Source organism: Botryllus schlosseri, chromosome 1 (genome assembly GCF_051294905.1).
Source record: "Botryllus schlosseri isolate E-star chromosome 1, Bs_hap1, whole genome shotgun sequence".
Classification (NCBI taxonomy): domain Eukaryota; kingdom Metazoa; phylum Chordata; class Ascidiacea; order Stolidobranchia; family Styelidae; genus Botryllus; species Botryllus schlosseri.
Window position 1 is genome coordinate 41,281,738 of NC_137236.1, and position 20,342 is coordinate 41,302,079.

General features: G+C 40.9%; 1 protein-coding gene across 2 annotated transcripts in view; it reads right to left on the minus strand.

The window, feature by feature from the left end:
- The window catches only part of LOC145449995 (placenta-specific gene 8 protein-like), a 152,732-nt gene that overhangs the window by 2,932 nt on the left and 129,458 nt on the right, over window positions 1-20,342 (minus strand). Inside the window, exons 2-3 of one of the 2 annotated variants that reach the window (XM_080328460.1) lie at window positions 5,920-5,997; window positions 4,152-4,356 (exon numbers count right to left, since the gene is read on the minus strand). In XM_080328460.1, the coding sequence (XP_080184586.1) occupies window positions 4,152-4,356; window positions 5,920-5,925 (211 nt within the window). In that variant the 5' untranslated portion in view covers window positions 5,926-5,997. The remainder of the gene's footprint in view (window positions 1-4,151; window positions 4,357-5,919; window positions 5,998-20,342) is intronic. The other variant, XM_080328444.1, reaches the window with a different exon arrangement.

Sequence of the window (20,342 nt, forward strand, 5' to 3'; positions counted from 1 at the left end):
CTTAACCAACCCTCTTGTATGATTTAAATCGAACGAATATAATTTATGCGTTTATATTCTCACCGATGTGTAGATGGGTAGAGGCTTCGTAGTTCGTGTTCGATCCTCTATATTGGCTGATAATAGCAGATTGTAGCATGTAGCTATACACTTACTCGCGTATTTTATTAGCAGTTCTACGTGTGCGTGAACACCTTTTGCATGTATATTTAACTTTATTTTATTTATTTCATTCAAGAGAAATGGCCAGTTAATCTGTCCTTCACCTAGTCAGCAAAATGTAATGACTTTGCATCATCCCTCATACTTCGACAATTCAATTTGACTTGAATCGTGACTTGACTAGCCAGCCTTCAGGATTACCGGACCACGACCTAACATCGACCTCGCCCTCCGCCACATGCCACTTCTTTTTGTCGCTTGCGTCTTATATTCTCTGCATTACTTTTCATTCAGTGTGCACGCCTCTTCTTTACTTCGCCTAGGCTAAGGTGGGTGTCTGATCTTAAAGACTACTTCAAGTTGTTTCGACACTTTCCTATCTTTTTTATTGTATCGCAGTCTTGTGATGTTTTGAAATGATGAAAATATTAATAAAACTGATTGACTGATTGACTGACTTGACTCGACTTGACTCAAGTCACCTCCAAAAATCGAGTGACTTGACTTGACCCGAGTCACCTTTGAAAATCGATTGACTTGACTTGACTCGAGTCAAAATGTGCAATGACTCGAAATGACTCGTGACTCGAGGGTAGTGACTTGATCCCAACACTGGCAACTAGTAAACAATTGTGAAGAACATCGTAAATCAACAATCGTATCATCAAATATGACGTCACTGATATGAAATTTAGAATAATCGGAGTGAAGAAATCTATTGAAGATGGTACCCGCAGGGTTGTAATGACTCGAGTCATGACTCGACTCGAGTCACGATTTTTTGATGACTCGACTTGACTCGAGTCAATTTCTCAAAATATGGAAATGACTCGACTCGACTCGAGTCAATCTGTGTATTGACTCGACTTGGACTCGAGTCACTGCGCATGACTCGAAGCAAGTCATATGACTCGAGACTCAGCCGACCAAGACCGACATTTCATTGTAATTTCGAAGAACAGTAAAGTAACCACCCTATTGGGATTACGTCTATTGGTACTGGTACTTGAAAATGCGACCAGAAACTGTTAAAAGTGAGGAAAATTCGTATATTATAAATGCGAACCATTCGATATCACCAAACAGAGTTATAAGAGTGGGTTTAACCAGACTTTAACTGGAAACTTAGCAGTCAACGCAATGACTTGGACTCGGACTCGAATCATAATACCATGACTCGGACTCGGACCTTTGCTCGATGACTTGGACTCGGACTTGACTTGGTGGTGAATTGAGAATGACTCGACTTGACTCGAGTCAAAATCATAAAAGTGGTAATGACTTGTGACTCGAAGCTTTGTGACTTGGTTACAACCCTGGGTACCCAAACTCATAGACTTGATTGGCGTCGTGTTTGTGCGGAAAATTATGGAGACGACAGATTTCGCGTTGTCGGGAGAGGCCGTTCACACTTTAATTTGGGTGCCTTATAGTCGCCTTTTATCAATATACGCCGATCAAGTCAGTGTCAATAGAAGGAGTTCGTGTACCATTTAAAACATTGAGTTTTAAGCGATCTCTTCGCCCTGATTATTCGAAATTTCATGCCGGTTGCGTCACATTCTGTGATACGATTGTTGATATCCAATGTTCGTTCCAATTCTCTACTAGTTGCTGACGATTACCCCTGACGAGTGTCAGCCGCAAATATTCGGGTTCATTTCAATATGAATATATTATCCAATTGTATATTGAAGTTCTGTACCTTCAAAAAGCCATTTAAAGCAGAGTTGGACGAATCGAAAATTTTCAGCTTTTTGAAACTAGTTTAGATTAGAATTACAGCTACTAAATTCGCAAAAACTTGGAAATTAAATCGAATTCCGAGTTAGCAAGAAATACAAAAAGCAGGGTTGTAATGAACCGAGTCCGACTCGAGTTACGATTTTCTAATGACTAGACTTGAGTCGAGTCATTTTCTCAAAATACAGAAATGACTCGACTCGACTCGACTCGAGTCAATCTGTGTATTGACTCGACTTGGACCCGAGTCATTGCGCATGACTCGAACCAAGTCATATGACTCGAAACACAGACGGCCAAGACCGATATTTCGTTGTAATTTCGAAGAATAGTAGAGCAACCACCGTATTGGGATTTTGTCTATTGGTACTAGTACTTGAAAATGCGACCATGCAGAAACTGCTAAAAGTGAGGAAAATTAGTATATCATAAATGCGAATCATTCAATATCACCAAACAGAGTTATAAAAAAGCGAGTTTAACAGGATTTTAACTGGAAACTGAGCAGTCAACACATTGACTTGGACTCGGACTCGAGTCATAATACTATGACTCGGACTCGACCCTCTGCTCGATGACTTGGACTCGGACTTGACTCAGTGGTGAGTTGAAATTGAAAATGACTCGACTTGAGTCGAGTCAAAACTATAAAAGTGAGATTGAATTGTGACTCGGAGCCGTGTGACTTGGTTACAACCCTGACAAAAACTATGAAGTTTAGTTCATATCAAATTAGAACTCTTTCATTAGGATAAGCACGGGGATGGAAGATGTCTGTACATCAAGTGTGACTCGTTTCGCACTACACAGTTCTACTGTTGCATTCATAGGCGCCGACTTTATTTTTTTTTACGAGGTGGCGAGGTCTTGTGACGTCATAATTGTTCCACATCGATGACGCCATCGTCGCACTAAAACGCACTTTACTACATGCCGCTGGTGTACATGCAGCGTTTAACCACTCGTGTGACTTTTTAAAACCTGTCCTGCACTCAATAATATCAAACCATGCAGTCAAGTTATTATGGTGAATCTTAAAACGGTACGATCATTCGAAAGTGTGACTGCGCTACCAGTCCATCGGACTGAATGCATCGAACAAAAATCCGAATTTACGTCACTGAAAATGTGCAGGCACACACCAACACACGTTCCAATTTCGCGCTCCGATTACAGACTATCACGAAGCTAGCTAGCTCAAGAATGGAACGAATATGGACGCACATAATTTAGATTTTAGAAAAGCTGAACGTCTATTTTCGCGCCTGGTCGGGACAAGAGATCTAGGATGGTGCTTCTCAGCACACGCTAGGCGCGTAGTCAGTCGAAATATTAGTGGGTTTGGATCTTTTTCAAATTTAAACAGCTTCTTTGAGGTACAGAACTTCAATATACAATTGAATAGTATATTCATATTGAAATGAACCCGAATATTTTCGGCTGACACTCGTCAGGGGTAATCGTCAGCAACTAGTGGAGAATTTGAAAGAACAGCGTATATCAACAATCGTAACACAAAATATGACGTCACCAGCATGAAATGTCGAATACGAGAGCGTTCAATGTACTATTTTTAGATGATACACGAACTCTTTTTGTTGGCACAGCCTTGGCTGGTGTATTTTGATAAAAGTCGACTCCAAGGCACACAAATGAAAGTGTGAGCGACCCTTTCCCAGTATGCGAAATCTGTCGTCTCGATAATTTTTCGCACAGGCGGGATTATCCAACAAGTGTTTGCCAATTGCAGAATTTATGGCCTTTGATTGTTCCGCATCAATCTTGAGCGGGTGAGTTAAGGGTGAGCTTTTCACCGAGCGTGTTCTAATGAATCTAGGGACATGCTAATTTATGCGTTCCTGCAAGCGCTTTGACGTTCTTCCCACGTAGCCACAATCACAGTGACACTTAAATTCGTCAACTACATTGCTTTGCTGAAGTGCAGGTAGCACGTCTTTACGTGTTGCAGGGAGCAGTTGCGTTGTCGTGAAAATCACGTTGGTCTTCACTGTGTCGTAACACTTATTGACCGCTGAAATCAATTGCTTTTCAAAGCGGGTGGAAATAGGCCCTATCCAAGGTAAATGGATGTAAACATCTTTGGTTGTTCGTTCGGTAGGCTCTGTTGAATTTTCTGCGCATAACTGGTCAAGGTCAACCTGTGTCAAATTCCAAGCCTTATGTTCAGATATCAGAGATGCATAGAACTTCTAGAACTTCAAAATATCATAGCTAGAAATACCCACAAATTCTCAGATCCGCGAAGCAGTCACACAGCGACGAGCTCCAGTGTTGTTCCGAAACATGTGGCTGATTTATAATCACCGTCGTGTTAACTGGCTGGGATAGACCCGGCTGCGCTGTCACAACTCCGTATTGCTGCGTGTCGTACGGACTTGGGTGGGCACTTGGGTACGGAGGTGCGGACTCCATTGGAGATACTTTCTGATCCTGAAAATAGAAGGGCGTTCGCTCTGGAATCAAGTAAAGCCACGATATGCATATTTAGATTTTTTGTGTATGGTAAGTTCGGTCAACTCAGCTTAATTTGCGCAGTTTGGTTACGCTCGCTTCGCTTTTGGCCGAATTACGCGGAGAAACGGCTTTGTCCGAGTTTAACGGAAAATCAATTGTTCGCTTCATGTTCGTACTTGAAGACACACGCCGATTTTAAAATATGGTACTGTTGCGTGATGATTTAACTGTTTTATAGCCTACTGCAGTATTTGGCACATATCGCGTATAACGCACATTACTTCCAATTTTAAGTCAGTTGTATGGTAGCCTACATTATTTTCGATACCAAACCATTCAACAAATAATGCATACTGTATTACTGTGTAACACAGGAAGTGAGAGGCACAGTTGGTTATACACTGCAGTCACGACAGGAATGGAAGTGGGCTCGAATCCTGGTTCTGACCATCTTCTACGTGTCGGAGGTTTCTTTGGGCTCGACTAACTTCCGAACTGTCAAGGAAGCGCTCTTCGCTTTTCATCGTTTACTTTAGTGAGCAATTACATTTTTTCTGCTAAAACGAACGTAATTGTATCGCAGTAAAATCGACTATGAAGCGGATACGGCATTGTATGCATTCATTGTCGACATAGTTACGGCTAGGGTTGCGGACAATTACCATGCACCCGCTTTAGCCGACGTATATCGATATGGGATGGTTGGAACCCTCAAAAGGGTCAGTTCAACAGCAAAAGTGCAGTACTGTATTTACCCTATATTTTCAATTGTCAATGTCAATCCACTATGACGTCACAATGGAATATTCATGACGTCATGGCTTACAAAAAACACAACAAGAAACAATAATAAACATTTCTTGAACAAGGGCCTTGTTGTAAACATGTTTGATTTATATTGATTTAAAAAAATTAACCCGAGTGTTTTACGTGCAGTTTTTACTTTTGTTCCATTCCTGGGCATTTTGATCGGATAAAGCGGTTTTTCGGGTTATCCCGTGTCCGAATTAGGTGGAGTCGACTGTATATAGCTACTATACATTTTGGGCAGTTGGCGTATTGTCCAGTTAACCACCATCGACTCTGCACAGCTCGATTCGAATCTGGGCATTAGCTCATTCTGGGGTGCAAGGAAATACAAAGAAATACCAGGAAATAAAAATGAGCAGGGAAAAGCGTCTGAAAAACAGCTGCAAACATCAAGACCAAACACTGTTACATCTGGCGAGGTGGGTGAAAGAATAATTGCACCATATACTTAGTCGTTTCACCATCCATATCTCTGTTCACTTTGTTCAGTGTTCCCGCATTGCATTGTGTCTTTAGTGAATAAAAATACTATAACCGCCTATTATATATTATTATACACGCGCAGTGTTTCCCCAAATCTTTGTGATATTTATTGACTCAGGGCGTTTGGGTTTCGTGATTCGGATTTCCAATTACATAACCCATCATCACTACGGATTCCTGCCTTTTAGATATGTTGCCTGATAAGTTTGATTAAGTAATGTGTATATTGGCTACTAGTATACTTACAGTCATTTTTTTTCAAAAGTAAACAGAGAATGTAGGCGAAGGGAGTTGTCCGCTGTAAGGTCGTATTATTATAGATATCTGTAAAACATGTTTTGTCTATTAAACATATCTTCTTATTGCAATATTCGCAATTGTGGCACAAAGTCGGTGCTGTTATAAAATATCGCAAACTCAAGCTATGTTGCGAACAGCCTTCATGGGCTTCTGGTTTTATTACGTTTGCTTACGTTATGAATATATGAGTTCTATAACCAGAATTGCTGACCTGATAACTATTGTATAACATATAAAACTATGTAAGCAATTTGACCACTATATTGATTAGGGATTATGGCTTCATTTGACGCTCGGTCTATTAACCTGCATATACGAATATCAAATCAATAATTTTTATATCGAATCGTATCGTATCCTATCATCTCAATGGCTCTCACACACATTTTAAGTCTCTCAATATAATAAATAGGGGTGGCCAATTTGCTTCGAGAACTCGCATCATCCTAAACGAGTAGGCCTATTTAATTGTACCGGTTCTTGTCGGGAGAGTCTTCGTGAACAAAAATTATCTTGCCACTGCTGGAGCTTCAAAATCTCAATCGGTGCTTCAACGACATCCAAAACTTGTAGCATAACTTTTATTAAACAATTGAATAATATATTGATATTGAAATATACCCGAATACTTTCGGCTGACACTATAGTCAGAGTTAATCGTCAGCAACTAAGGACATCAATTCTCTGATAATTCCCACTGACTAGTGTCAGCCAAAAAATGCGTGTTTATTCGTATATCAGTTTGAATATATTATTCAATCAGACGTATATATATAGACCAAATTTATGAAGTAACATATGACAGCAAACAAAAGTGAATATCCTAATATATGTTTTAAAAATGCTCCTTCAACATGTAGATTTTCATTCTGTGCGTTTGAAAGGCTAACGTATAGGACCAAGAAAACTACAATTTTATTACTAGCACTATTAGCGTCTCGAAAGCACTCTCGTTGAGAACGCGTCGACGCGAAAGGCAGAGTTACGCTGATATTTTCCTGAACTGGAAATGGATGTTGCATTCAGGGCTTTGGAGTCGGTAAATTTTACCACCTACTCCAACTCCGACTCCGACTCCACAAATTTTCAATGGACCGACTCTGACTCCGACTCCGACTCCAACCCCGACTGCAACAGTATTACCAATTTACTTCAAAAATTATATGATTTCCAGGAGAGGTACCGATACTAAATGCAAGAAATGTGATAATAAATCATGCGAAGTACTAAGAAAAATTTCAACTCAAATATATCTGCTACGGAATATTCTACTTTATGGTCAATTGGTCATATACGAAGATCTGTGACGAATGTGACTGGGCCCTGGTTACGCCAATGCGTCAAAACTGATGTTTTGGTCATCATCAAATTTCGCGGTCAGGCGAATCAAATTTTGGTTGGCCTAGCAATTTTACCTGATGTTATATATATCTAATTTCGAGCATTACCTCGCAGGCCACACAAAACCTTCTCGCGATCTATATTTGTCATGCACATTTGTCATGATTGATGGTACATAAAAATCCTATTATAGTTATCATTAGTAATTTAAAGATACCTTTGAAGGCAATTGTTTTCATTATAAAGAAGTTGGAGTCGGAGTCGGAGTCGAAGTCAGGGTCATTTTCACAAACTCCGACTCCGACTCTAGTCAGTATTTTTTTCACGACTCCAACTCCAGCCACTACAGTTTTTACGTCTCCGACTCCATCAAGCGAAAATTAGCCAAACTCAGACTCCGACTCCTCCGACTCCGCAGCCCTGGTTGCATTACATTTCTTCACACAACAAAACGCTAGAATCACGATTCACGCCAAACGACGACACTAAATTATTTTTAAATTGCAGAAGTAGGACTAGAACTACTCATTTTTCAAAATACGCAACTAGAACTACTAAAAAACCTTTTTGAGTTGACCATGTACGAACTAGATTGATAGTTCGTACGAATCTGCCCGCAATACTCCATTTTCCTGTCTTATTTCTAGACAGGCTCCTCCTAATTGCTGAACGGCGGTTACAAATAAGACCGTGTGAAGTGATATTGCAGCTAAAGGCTCGTAGGGTCGGCGGGAGAATTCCATATCAAAAAGTCGCCCTCTCTTTCAATCCGACGGCAAGTTTCAACAAGGCACGAAATCTAACGCCATACGTCATTCACTGACTTCCCGGTTTCTTCACGCTAACAACTCGCTCAGCGTCAGTTGGTTTAGAATTTCTCCTCCCTTTATATGCGAAATAATGTCATCGCTTTCATGCTACATCGGTAAAACCTAATTGTCTCCAACAGTCGACTATCGGTCACGACTCATGACATTGTTCAGTATAGGAAGGTCGGGGCATCGAAATTTTAATTTGACCTCGCATTTTCGAATACATCTCATACTGATAATAATCTGAAATGCAGGTGATTGCTCCGAAGTTGCAACACGGGAATTGCGCTTGGACGCATTCTGTGAGTCAGCTTGCAGGAAATACTCTTCAATATCGTATATTCTATCGAATCGGCTACGACTAACGTTTAAGATGAAGGTGCCTATAAAATAGAATAATCTGCGAGATACGCGCCTCTTCACGTATTATAGTATCAGACGTGCTCATATGATAGGGATTTATTATTATGGCATCGCTTCACCATGTTACGATTCAGCACATACAGACACATCACGTATGGATATGCTTTATATATATTTGAATAATATCGGTTATTTAAAGAGCTTCTTGGAGGAACAGAACTTCAATATACAATTGAAATGTATATTCATTATTCATATTGAAATGAACCCGAATATTTTCAGCTGACACTCGTCAGGGGTAATCGTCAGCAACTAGTAGAGAATTGGAAAGAACATTGTATATCAACAATCGTATCACGAAATATGACGTCTCCAGCACGCAATGAGATCTCAAATAAGAGAGCGTTCAATGTATCATTTTAGGATGGTATACGAACAGTAGAGACTCGAATCGTGAATATCATTAAACTTTCACAGTACCGCCCAGCTGAAAACATCTTATATCTGCTCTGATCTTTTCTAAAACATTCGAATCACCACTTTGATGTACGATCTGTGAATCCTTACAGGAGATTTGATTCTCAACCGCCGTCGACGCGTATTTTATGTCAAGTACCATGGTTACCATGGCATTTTCGATTCGCGTTATCTCGATGATTGTATTGTTTGTAGTAGCTTGGTTTTAGTCCATTGTATTCAAGAATTCCAATACGGCAGTCCACGTTAGGCCAAATTTATATCCATTCAAATCTACAAATAAATATTGGATGGCACAAAAAATTGGAAATCACCATCCATTGAAGGTGATTTATTTACCTCAGCGGTGACCAAGTCGCGACCCACGAGATTACTTTATGCTGCCCCGCATAGGGTTAGACGAAATCGAGTACCTGATTGGTTCGATTACTAATAGAGTATCAGGTTTCGAGTTGAATATTCGAGTATGGCTCATTACAGTAGGTACAATGACTATAGTATACTAGATTCGGATATCGGATTTGAGTGCTCGAATCGCTGTAGGCCTGCCGGTATAGTTAGTATCGTAGGCCCCGGTATATCTATGAAATTCCAGTATAGTTCGCAATTTACGACGCGCTCCTTTATTGTATTGTCCAAGAAAATCAAGCGCTCCATGGAGAACAGGACAATCCGATTTAAAGTACTGTGTCCCTGATGTCTGCTGTTGAACTATTATTGTCCGACAGCAATGATATGATCGCCCGCGATGCGATTCATTTATACAGAGACGTCAAACGTACAGTGAAAAACGTGAACTGAAATTGTCATAGTCGCGGAAGACGACAAAACCTTCTCCGCATATGACCAAAGTTGTTGCATTGATGGTGTTTCAAATACTATGTTCAACTACACCATACCGATATTCTTAATTATGATTCCAGATCTGATAACTTGTAGGGTAGGCTGGGTAGGCACGGCCCACTTTCGATTTAGGCCTTTGTAATACATCGCTTACGCGGATCATGTGGCGAGGAGACATACGACCAAAGCAAATCACGCCTAAAACAAAGCGTGTCTCGCCTGTAACAGCATTTGCAATCAAACTTTATCAAATAAGATCATAGCATTCTTTGTTAGATTTCTATTTACATAATAAACGTACCCAGTAACATTACAAGCTAGCAATGGCAGAAGATTGTAGATTGATAGGTTGTTAGTTCGGTACGCTCTATGCGTGGAATTCATTATTACTGTCACCAAGTATATATGATTTTACCGATGTAGTCAAGCTCCAAATTCAGTAGTTAGTTACCCGAAGACATCATCAATGCTTTATGCACCCTCGTGCATAACGAGGTTGATTTTATAGCGCCGAGAGAAGTGGTTCTCAACCGGGAGTCTGCGAAGCATTGCAGGGGGTCCGCGAAACATCTATATATGCAAAATGTTTGAATTTGTATTTCTTTAAATTACGGAAATCACGGGGCAGTTTTGCTTCGTAAGTGCAAGGAGGATTCAGGAGTCATATCAACAGAATGGCATTCTGATTCTGAGTGTGAAGCAGCTAACTGTACAAACTCATTTAAATTACCAAACTGCTAATAGCCTACAGACACAAACATGTTGCTGTTTAGAGGTGTGTTGTTGGGGAATGTGGAAAACAAATGGCGATGTTAGGGCCATCAGACAATCAGGGTGACGTCAACATGTTTGCAAAATTCCATTTTCTTCTGTAACCATTAATCCGGAATAACTTCAAGATGAGCTGCTGGATAGAAATGACTAGACAGGACGTACTATGTATATTGGAATGCATTTTTGAATTTTGGTGACATATATATGTTGTGATCATACCCTAAGGCGTGGTCGGAAGCGTTACGCGTTATTATCACATTTGCCACCATCTAGCTTTGTGAAAATAGATTTTCGACACTCGTTCATATCAACTCGAAAGTGCGGATTTTCATAACACGATGACCTATTTCAAGAAATGCATCTACATAATTCGCTTTGAAATATCAAAAGTCTCCTCAATTTCTATATAAATAGTATGATGTTATTTATGAAAAGACATTTTGTTGCTGGATATAGCCTTATTAGCCTTCAGTTAATATTCGCACAAGGCAGATGAGGGCTGGACGATAATTGAGCTAGATTTGAACTATAACCGTGGCCCAAAATGACCGACGCATGCTGACCAAACCTTTGATATCGATAAGTCCGAACAGTCATGTCCTTGCAATCGCAGCCCCGCTGTACAAATGCGACCCGCGCAGACAAACGATGGCGTCCCGCGCATAACGTGAATCTGGAATCTTGTGCGTCTCGCGATAGGAGTTTTACCTTTGATTTGGCCTGGTGCGTGTAAGCGATTCCAATTTCCTTCCAGTAGCCACAATCATTACCCGAGTTCCCGAAATAACAACATGCCGCAGAAAGTAATCAATAACAATATGCTGCCCGAGTTTAACGCACGAAAATGGAGCGAACAGTCTTAATCGTGTGTCATGAGCGTGGTTTAAGATGGTGCCGCATTGTCGATGTAATTTATAGGGATGGTGTGGCCAAGCACGAAGTCTCCAAGGCCTAGCACGATCACCCCAAACTAATGCGGAGGCTTAGAGGCGTATACAAGGATACCAAACGCATTTCCACGCGGATAGTGTAGCACGCGTGAGGAATGAGGATAGCAATACCCCAATAGTTCTACTGGCAGGGGCAGCCACCCGCAGTTCAATTACAGTTCCAACAAACCGGGCTGATAACCTTAGCGGCGGGGAAATTTGTTAACTGATATAATTAGATCAACTTTACTTCTCAATTCTCAAATTCGTCGCCGATAACATAACGTTGCGCTCCGAGCCTACATTTTACTGGCAACGCTGACACGCTGCCTAACAATCGCAATGGGGATGGCTATTGTTTGTAATTCAAATTTGAAAACATGAACATCAATTCTAAAGTAGTTGATTTCCCGGTGGTGATTAGGAAGACGATGAGGATTTGAAAATTACATTGTCATACAGGCGCCGCCATGTCTGTTCACCTCTGCGTTCAATCAACGCAATGTTCAGAACTGAATTCAACCTTCATGGCGGCTATATATATTGCCGGCTGAAGCGAATTCGCGAGTGATAATTGCGGGCTTGACAGCAACTCTTATTTGTCATAAGTACAAACTTCGCATCGAGCCCGTTTTGATTATTGATCTTTTGCTATAGACTAGAATTATTTTGCGTATAATTTAAAAAAATTCGGATAAATCTCTCGCGGCACAAACTGGATGCGGAAATCATGAACTTTCGTACTCAAAATCAAAGGGAATGGTTTGATTACTTCGATTTCCTATAATAGCCTGCATGGCTTGTTCGGAAACGAGAAAACCTTCCTATGGCTTTATATCATGCAGTGTAGAGAGATCTCATATGTCTGAGCGTTAAATGTATAAACCTGCTGTCGATATAAGTACTATGCCATAAAATAATATATTAGCAGCTACGAGTTTATTGGAAGTCGATTCACGGCTGTAGATAAACTAACGATGTGGATGTACAAGCACTACGTCGCGGCGGTACTAACATTGCCTTTGCTGGGCGCATTCGGTGAGTGGATTCAATTAGAATATTCAACTATTTATAGTGGATTATGCAAATTATACGCTGCAAATGCCTTGGGGAAGGCGGTAAATATGTGTATTTACCAGACTTTGAGATACCTATCTAGTCGCGAAAGAGACGATTTCGCAAATAGAGTAGGAGACGGCCAGCTTACGGATACGAAATTTATATGGTACGTCGCATTGTCCGAATTTAGGCATAAATGTGGCAGACATCCGTACCTAGTATTTCTAGCAAATTCATGTAAACTATGAAGATATATATAGTCTTGAATCTTGATAATCTACACCAGAGCTCTTCCGTCGTGTGCACGGGCATGGGGCACCCTGAGGGTGCATCAAAATGTCCTGGATAACCATTAACCACCAGTTCAATCAAAGTACACAAGGGTGCAACAAGAATTTGTCGAGGATGTGGGACATACGGCCAGATACCTCAATCCTGAATTTGGGGCCAGGGGCAACGATCAACGATTCGTAAATAGATGATGCCCCGCCAAACGGCATGGTTTTCGGTATTATTATTATTATTATTATTATTATTAAAACAAGCCAATCGGGGCACAGAACTTCAGAAAAACGCGAAACAATAACTTATTATTGTTAATGTATTCGCTAAAAGCTTTTCGACTGGCTCCCATCACTAATAGGGTGAATCAAATTCGAAATGTAAGAACTGTTTTGTCCGTATGACGTAATAACAACAATAACAAACAACTAGTAGACAGGTTAGATACGCTAGTAACGATACAAACTAACGTTAACGAGCACATATTCGGCTATAAATAACCGAAAACAACAACACAGAACGTGAATGAAATATTCCGAGAGTGTAAATGCGTTCCTGGCTTTCGCAGCTTTATGATCGTATAATCCAGGGCCTTCAAATGAAAAAGATAACGGCCACGAGCAACTGTCGAAAATTGACTGTCATTGTACTGATTAGCACATTCTGGATGGGATAAGAGATGCTGTCCCATAGCCGAATTACAAGCAATGACTTGATCATAATCACGCAGTGTATGTAAACAGTAGGGATATCTAGATATCCCTGGTAAACAGACTGCGATGATGGAGTTGGAGAATTATTAGTTATTCTAATTTGCCGTGGGACATGCTGGTGAATTCATTGGTGCAAGCGTGGAAACGTGCGACCTACATACCGACTATCACATCGGCACGTGTATTCATAGATTATGTGGCGTTGATTTGTCGCGGGTAGCACATCCTTTTGCGTTACAGGCATCAGAGATTTCGTCGCGAAGATTATCTGCGGTTCTACTTGAGAAAAACAATGCCTTTGACGCTACTACTAAGACAAACCACCAGAGAATCCTGTGCACCAGAGTTCTTATCTAATTAACTTTGCGTTTTACTGGGCAAAAAGAATCCCACAAGATTTATTGCCCACTGAACGTAGGCTTACGGTAAACCGACGTACCAAAATTAGCACCGGTCTTTTCAACAAAAACATCAAGGAATGCTAATAAATTGTTAACCTCACTTTTCAATGTGAATTTCCGTGACGGGTGAAGACCAATCACCGCTTGCAGCAAAGGATTCGCCAACATTTCCCACGGCAAATAAGAATAACTAATGTTTCTCCAACTCCATTATCGCAGTCTGTTGGCACATTGCGTGGTTATGATCAAGTTACTGCTTGTAACTCGGTTATTGGTCAGCATCTCTTATCCCATCCAGAATGTGCTAACTGCTAATCATAACAATGACAGTCAATTTTCTTAAGTTGCTCGTGGCCGTTCTCTTGTTCATTTAAAGGTCCTGGCGCAAGGGTGGCCAACCTTTTCGGCCAAAGGGCCACACGCAATTGACGAATCATAGCGCGGGCCACTGATGACTTTCAAAGTTTGTAGTTCAATAATATTACGAGTATAATGCGGGTCTGCGGCATATCGCTGAGCTAAGTTTGCAAGGACAGGACTATTCGGCGCCTGGCCAATGGACATATCGACATCGAAAGCTTCGACCACGATGTGTCAATAATTTTGTGCCTAGGTTTCATCGTCGACGGTCTTTCTGCGAGCGCATACGCAAGGTCGCATGTTGGACGGCACGCATTCTCGCAATTGCGAAGATAGTTAGACTCAATTTGGTACATTGCGCGTCCATTTCATTTTCAGGAGGGGGTAAAAATACCGAAAGCAAAAAATCGAGTGACAAAATATTGCACGAAGCATGAAGAGAAGTTTTACTTCAGATAAATCTACCGCAAAATATTCTACTTTATAGTAATGTACTAAGATCTACCAAAAATGTAACTGTCCCGTGGATCTGCCAATGCGCCGGAACTGATATACTAGTCATCAACATCCCAAGAGTTGTGGACAGACTAATCAAATTTTTGGTTGGCCTTACAAGTTCATAATATGGGCAATCCATTTTTGATGATATAACTAATTTCGAAAATTTCCTCGCGGACCACTCAAAACTTTCTCGCGAGTCACGGGTTGGCGGCCCCTGTCCTGGAGTCTACGATCATAAAGCTGCGAAAGCCGATTCTCTGTCGCCAGAAGGAATGCCTTTACAATCTTGGAATATTTCAATAATGTTCTTTGTTGTATTTTTCGGTAGGAACGATACAAAACAAACGTTATCGAGTATCTATCGAGTTCATTTAGTTACTGGTTGATTTGAATTTCCTGATGACCGTGGCGCACAAGGCCATAAATGGCGAAAAGCACCACTCATATTTGTAATAATATTAATAATAATAATAGTATCGTTCCTACCGTATCTTGCCTGTCTACCAGTCATTTGTTATCGCTTTTATTACGTCATACAGACAAAATAGTTCCTACATTTCGATTTTGATTCACCGTTTTACTGACGTTCGCTGCTGATAAGAGTCAGTCGAAAAGCTTTTAGCATATAAATTAACAATATGAAGTTATTGTTTCGCGTCATTATTATTATTACGTTTATGCCATGAGTGAAATTTTCCTATTCTGCGTGCTAGCGCCAAATCACCTTAGGTCAGGCCTGGGCAAAGTGCGGCCCACGGGCCAAATGCGGCCCGTGAAGCTATTCTGTGTGGCCCGCAAAAGGTTGCTATTCAAAATATAAAACTTACTTTTTAATTTTGCTGCGTAGACCAAAACCATAGGATGTAATAAACTGAACCGCAAATTTGTTTACTAGCAAGCCTGTTCATTAACATGGCGTGATTACGCAGCCTATACGTAGCCTACCTCGCATGTGTAATCCAGATTCGAAATAAAGTCATAATGCAGCAAATTGTGCCATTACAATCAAGGTCACAAGAAGTCACCAAACCTTCTCTATTGCCATTGCCACATTACGCATTACACCGTCTGTGTTTCAAATTGTTACGTGATGCGTTTCCGCATCCCTAATTCGTAAAACAATTCAATCAGTGCTCGTGATTTCTATGAGTCATTATCACCCATAAGGATGTCAAAATAAGAAAGCGGAAATTTGAAATTCAAAGAAAGTTCGGATGAATGAATATTTGTTTACTGGAGTCAGGGGTAAACCAGTCCTTTTAGTAGTTAGTGGCGCGCAGGTCGCCGTGTTTAACGAGTATAAAATAAGTCGGTTCTATGATAAAAACACAAAGACATCCATATACTCGGTCAAGAGATGGCAAATTTTGGAAGAATTGCAAGCTTGGCTCAACAACAAGGCCAATTCACCCAGCTGTACACTGCTCGGAATCCAGCGACTAAGACAATAAGATATATAGTATTCTAAGGGCAGTAACTGCCGCACCCCAAACCCCCCAAATTGGGCTCGGGTGAGCTCGAAGGGGACTCAAAATTATTTCGTGAATGAATATAAATTATAGAGTATTTTTTTTAATTTATGCGACGTCTTTCAAATTTTTCTCGCCCTACGCGCGATTTAGCGATCAATGGGTTATAGAATTGGGCATTTCGGCGTCAGCCATTGCCTCGCCACGACGCGCCAAGACATATGAAGTTTTGCAGAAAAGGACTGCCCTTATATTGACCGAAACCACGATGTCCAATTGTCCATAGATAACATTTGGCAGTAAAGAAATACCAATTTGAAATCGTATGGGTCTTTTAATTTATGACGCTTTGGCGATACCAAAAAAAATCGCTCAAAAGTATTGTTAAAAACGTGCATCCCGATGGGGGTTTGGTCAGGGGCAACTTTGGTTTATAACTCGACAGGGGGCCCAAAACCAACGTTTTTTTAAGGTGGACTGACGAAGTGCTGTTCGACCATCCCACATACATTTTGATGTATTGGTAGAAAAACGTGGATAGGGGATTAAAGAAAGTTCAAAACGTATCCTGATTAACATTATTGTTTTGAAATATGACGGCGAATAAATATTTTATTGGTAATTAACCGTCCTCATTCCCCAATATCAACACATCCACTGAGCACCATTTAGTGTAATTCACTGCTTTCAATTTGGAAATAAAATCAATACATTGGAGAATACAGGTAAAATTTCTGATTCGGCCCGCCAACGTATTTTTGGTTTCTCATTTGGCCCGCCGAGAAAAATAATTGCCCACCCCTGCTTTAGGTGATTGCTTTCAAGTAGCTATGTGGTGTAATATTACGACACAACTATCAAAGTAGGCTGGAGAGCTTTTGTTTACTCCTATCAAATGTTTATTTTCGTATCTATTACAATGCTCATTACCTTGCATAGTAAATTCAGTTTGCCCCCAGAAAGCGCCGAGGATGCTCGAGATTGTATTTCTTATTGACGGGAGCTATTCTATCCAGCCAATAGAATTCGGACTGGTCAAGGAGTGGATCCTGGAAATGGTGGATCAGTTGCAACCGGACAAGCTGGAATCGACGATGAAGCCCCGGATCGTGATAGTACAGTTTTCTAACATCGCTAGAAAAGAAGTTGACGAAAAGATACAAGATTCCTCCTTTGAAATCAGAGATCGCGTGCAGAAGATTAAACGGCTCAACAAATGGACGAGTACAGATAAAGCACTGCAATTCATAAACCAGAACGTGCTCTCAAATACTACGTCAGGTTCCTTCAAGACCCTGATCACGGTAACTGATGTAGATACGGTAAAGAATGTCCGCAACGATTCCGCCATCGATGAAGTCAGAAGAAATTTCGACTTCATGCTAGTGATAGGAGTCGGATCATCTAGTGTTGATATGTTACCCGATCCATCGATTGCAACTGTCATTTCCATCATCAAATCATTTCGCTCCCTCGGTAATATCACAATGTCCGGAGTTAGAGAATCATATTCCAGAGGTGAATGTTATTTTTTTTTAACGTGACGGACCTTTTAGTTACAATCATGGTTTGAACCGTACCGTGACCATTTACAGAATTGTTGAGAATCGAGCTATAGTTTTACTTTCTCAAAGGACTGTCAAGTGCGTTTTATATGCATCCTCTACTCATCCGATTGGCTCCGATTTTGAACAGCTTCGATTATTTCAGAAGTTTTTGAAACCAAATTGCTTATTTTCAAGTCTTTGATATTTGGCTAGATTTGTATCACCTTTGTGGGTGAAATTGCCATGGCAACTATGTCGATGTGTAACATGTGTCTTGTGCAATATGTTTGTATTAGTAGGCTATTGGAAATTAAAAATTAGTTTTCACAGTAGAATATTTCATCTCAGACGGCCATTCTGTGTATGTGAGTCCCGAAATTTGAGCAGTTGTGAAGCGAAATTGCGCCCCGCTCGGCTGAGGACCACTGGTCTAAATAGCCAACTAGAATTATCTATAGTTGTCCCGAGTGGCTCACCCTAATCGACGTACTTAAACTATTAATTTCTACTATAGTTTTGATATGCATTGCATTTCGCAACTTCTTTGTATTTGAACATCTACAAGACGTTGACCACCCCCGGAACCATTTCGCATCATATCGATTCATGCAATCGCATTTTTTCCGCTAGACGCCGTGCCGAGTCCGATGAGATTCGTCTGCCAATTAACCTTCACATTACGATCAAGAACCCTAGTGTGCTCCACCGCTAATTAACGTTGCAACATTGCTAACATTGCGCGCATACCAAATCGTTGCGCGGAGATGCATATACTGTCGAATGTGTATCAATGATGGGTCTAATTGAATCCTCCTGCTGATGCCGAGATACTGTACTATCGGAGGGTGCCTTTATTTTGTACATGCAAGCTAATGAAAAGCTAATGCAGCTAATTAAGCTAATAAAAACGTAAAGCTTGATCTTGTGGGAAAGCCCTAAGCCAGTGGTTCTCTAACTTTTTTAGACACGCCCCCCCTTATGATACTCAAAAATCGTCATATCACAAAATGCAACCAGGAAGCTAGCAATCCCAACGGCTAGTTTGATGGCATGGAGGTTATGAATGATGATGAGAGAGTTCTATAAGATGAATTCCGGACTATACACAGAGCAATAACGATTAATTGGAGGTAAATCGCGCGAAGCGCGAAAAAAATTTCAGTTCAGCGCAGCTCCGCCTCCATTTCTGATGCTTTCGCTCTCCCCAGTTTGAGAACCACTGCCCTGAGCCGTTTTCTAAGCGTCTTGGTCTTGGCGGTGTTTGGGCCATTGCAAGTCAAGGCAACATGCTCATTCATATCAGTTGATTCTCCCTCGACGGAATGCTGTTGCCGTCACCAGAGCCGTTTTGGCTTGTGACGAATAGTGATGTTGGGTACAAGAGAATAGCTTATTTTGAAACAACACAAAACCAGTAGAGACTGTAGTCAATTTCAACATTTCAAATTGGTTTTCTTAGCTTTTTTCTAAAATCTCAAATCAGATCGCGGGCCGCAGAACATGACTGATGGGCCGCATGTTGGTGACCCCTGGTGTAGAACGACACGCATCAGTAGCGATTCTTTACTCTAACCTCCATCTCGGCCTAGAGTGCCCGATGTCACAGTACTTTTTCGATGTTGATCTCTTTGAAGCCGCGGCCCTTTCCACTAGTTTTTTTCCATTCTTTTTGAGTGCTTTCTTTCGTCGGGTCTTTTTTCAGGGCTTTTTTGTCGCCGTAAGAACGGCAACGGCAGGGGAAGAGGAGCCCAGATAAACCTCCGACGGGAATCGAACGCGGTTTGCCTGCGTGCTGGGCGCTTATCGTAACCACTACACTATCTCCCCTGCTGGATTTACCTATTTTCTGGGAGATTGAAATGTCGTGTAGCGAATGGCGACAAACTTTATTCAAATCAGTTATTAATGTTCTTATGGTTACTAGGTTATCTTGAATCAAGTGAATCGTTGGTTGTGAAAGAAAATTTTCGAATCCCTCCATTGCATAAATTAGTATTTTTTCTGAATTTCCAGTTGGAATCGGATTAGGATTGGACATGGACTTGAATATGAAAAAGTTATGGATTAGGATTTGGATTTGGATTTGAAGGTTCGGATTTGGATTGGATTAGGACATAGAAATTTCAAAACCGCTCATCTCTGCCAGGGTCGAAACAGCTTCCATGTTAAAATCGAAACCCTATTGTTTTAAAATGCTGATTTTATGTCAAATATTTCGCCATACATTTGCAATTTAGTATTTTGTTATTAGTGATGCAAATTAGCGACAATCGACTGTGTATAGCGGCATACGATCTGACGAGTTACTGACATCTCTTGCAGCACGTGTGCTACTATCGACTGTGTGTGGGGCAGGCCTGATACGCAGTAGGCTGGTGCGCCTGCTATCATCGCTGGTCTGAATTACCGCTTCTGCAGCAGTAGCTTTATCTACTCTCTCCCCAATACTGTTAGCCTACATTTAGGTTGATTATCGTTCGTAATGTCATGCAGTTTTT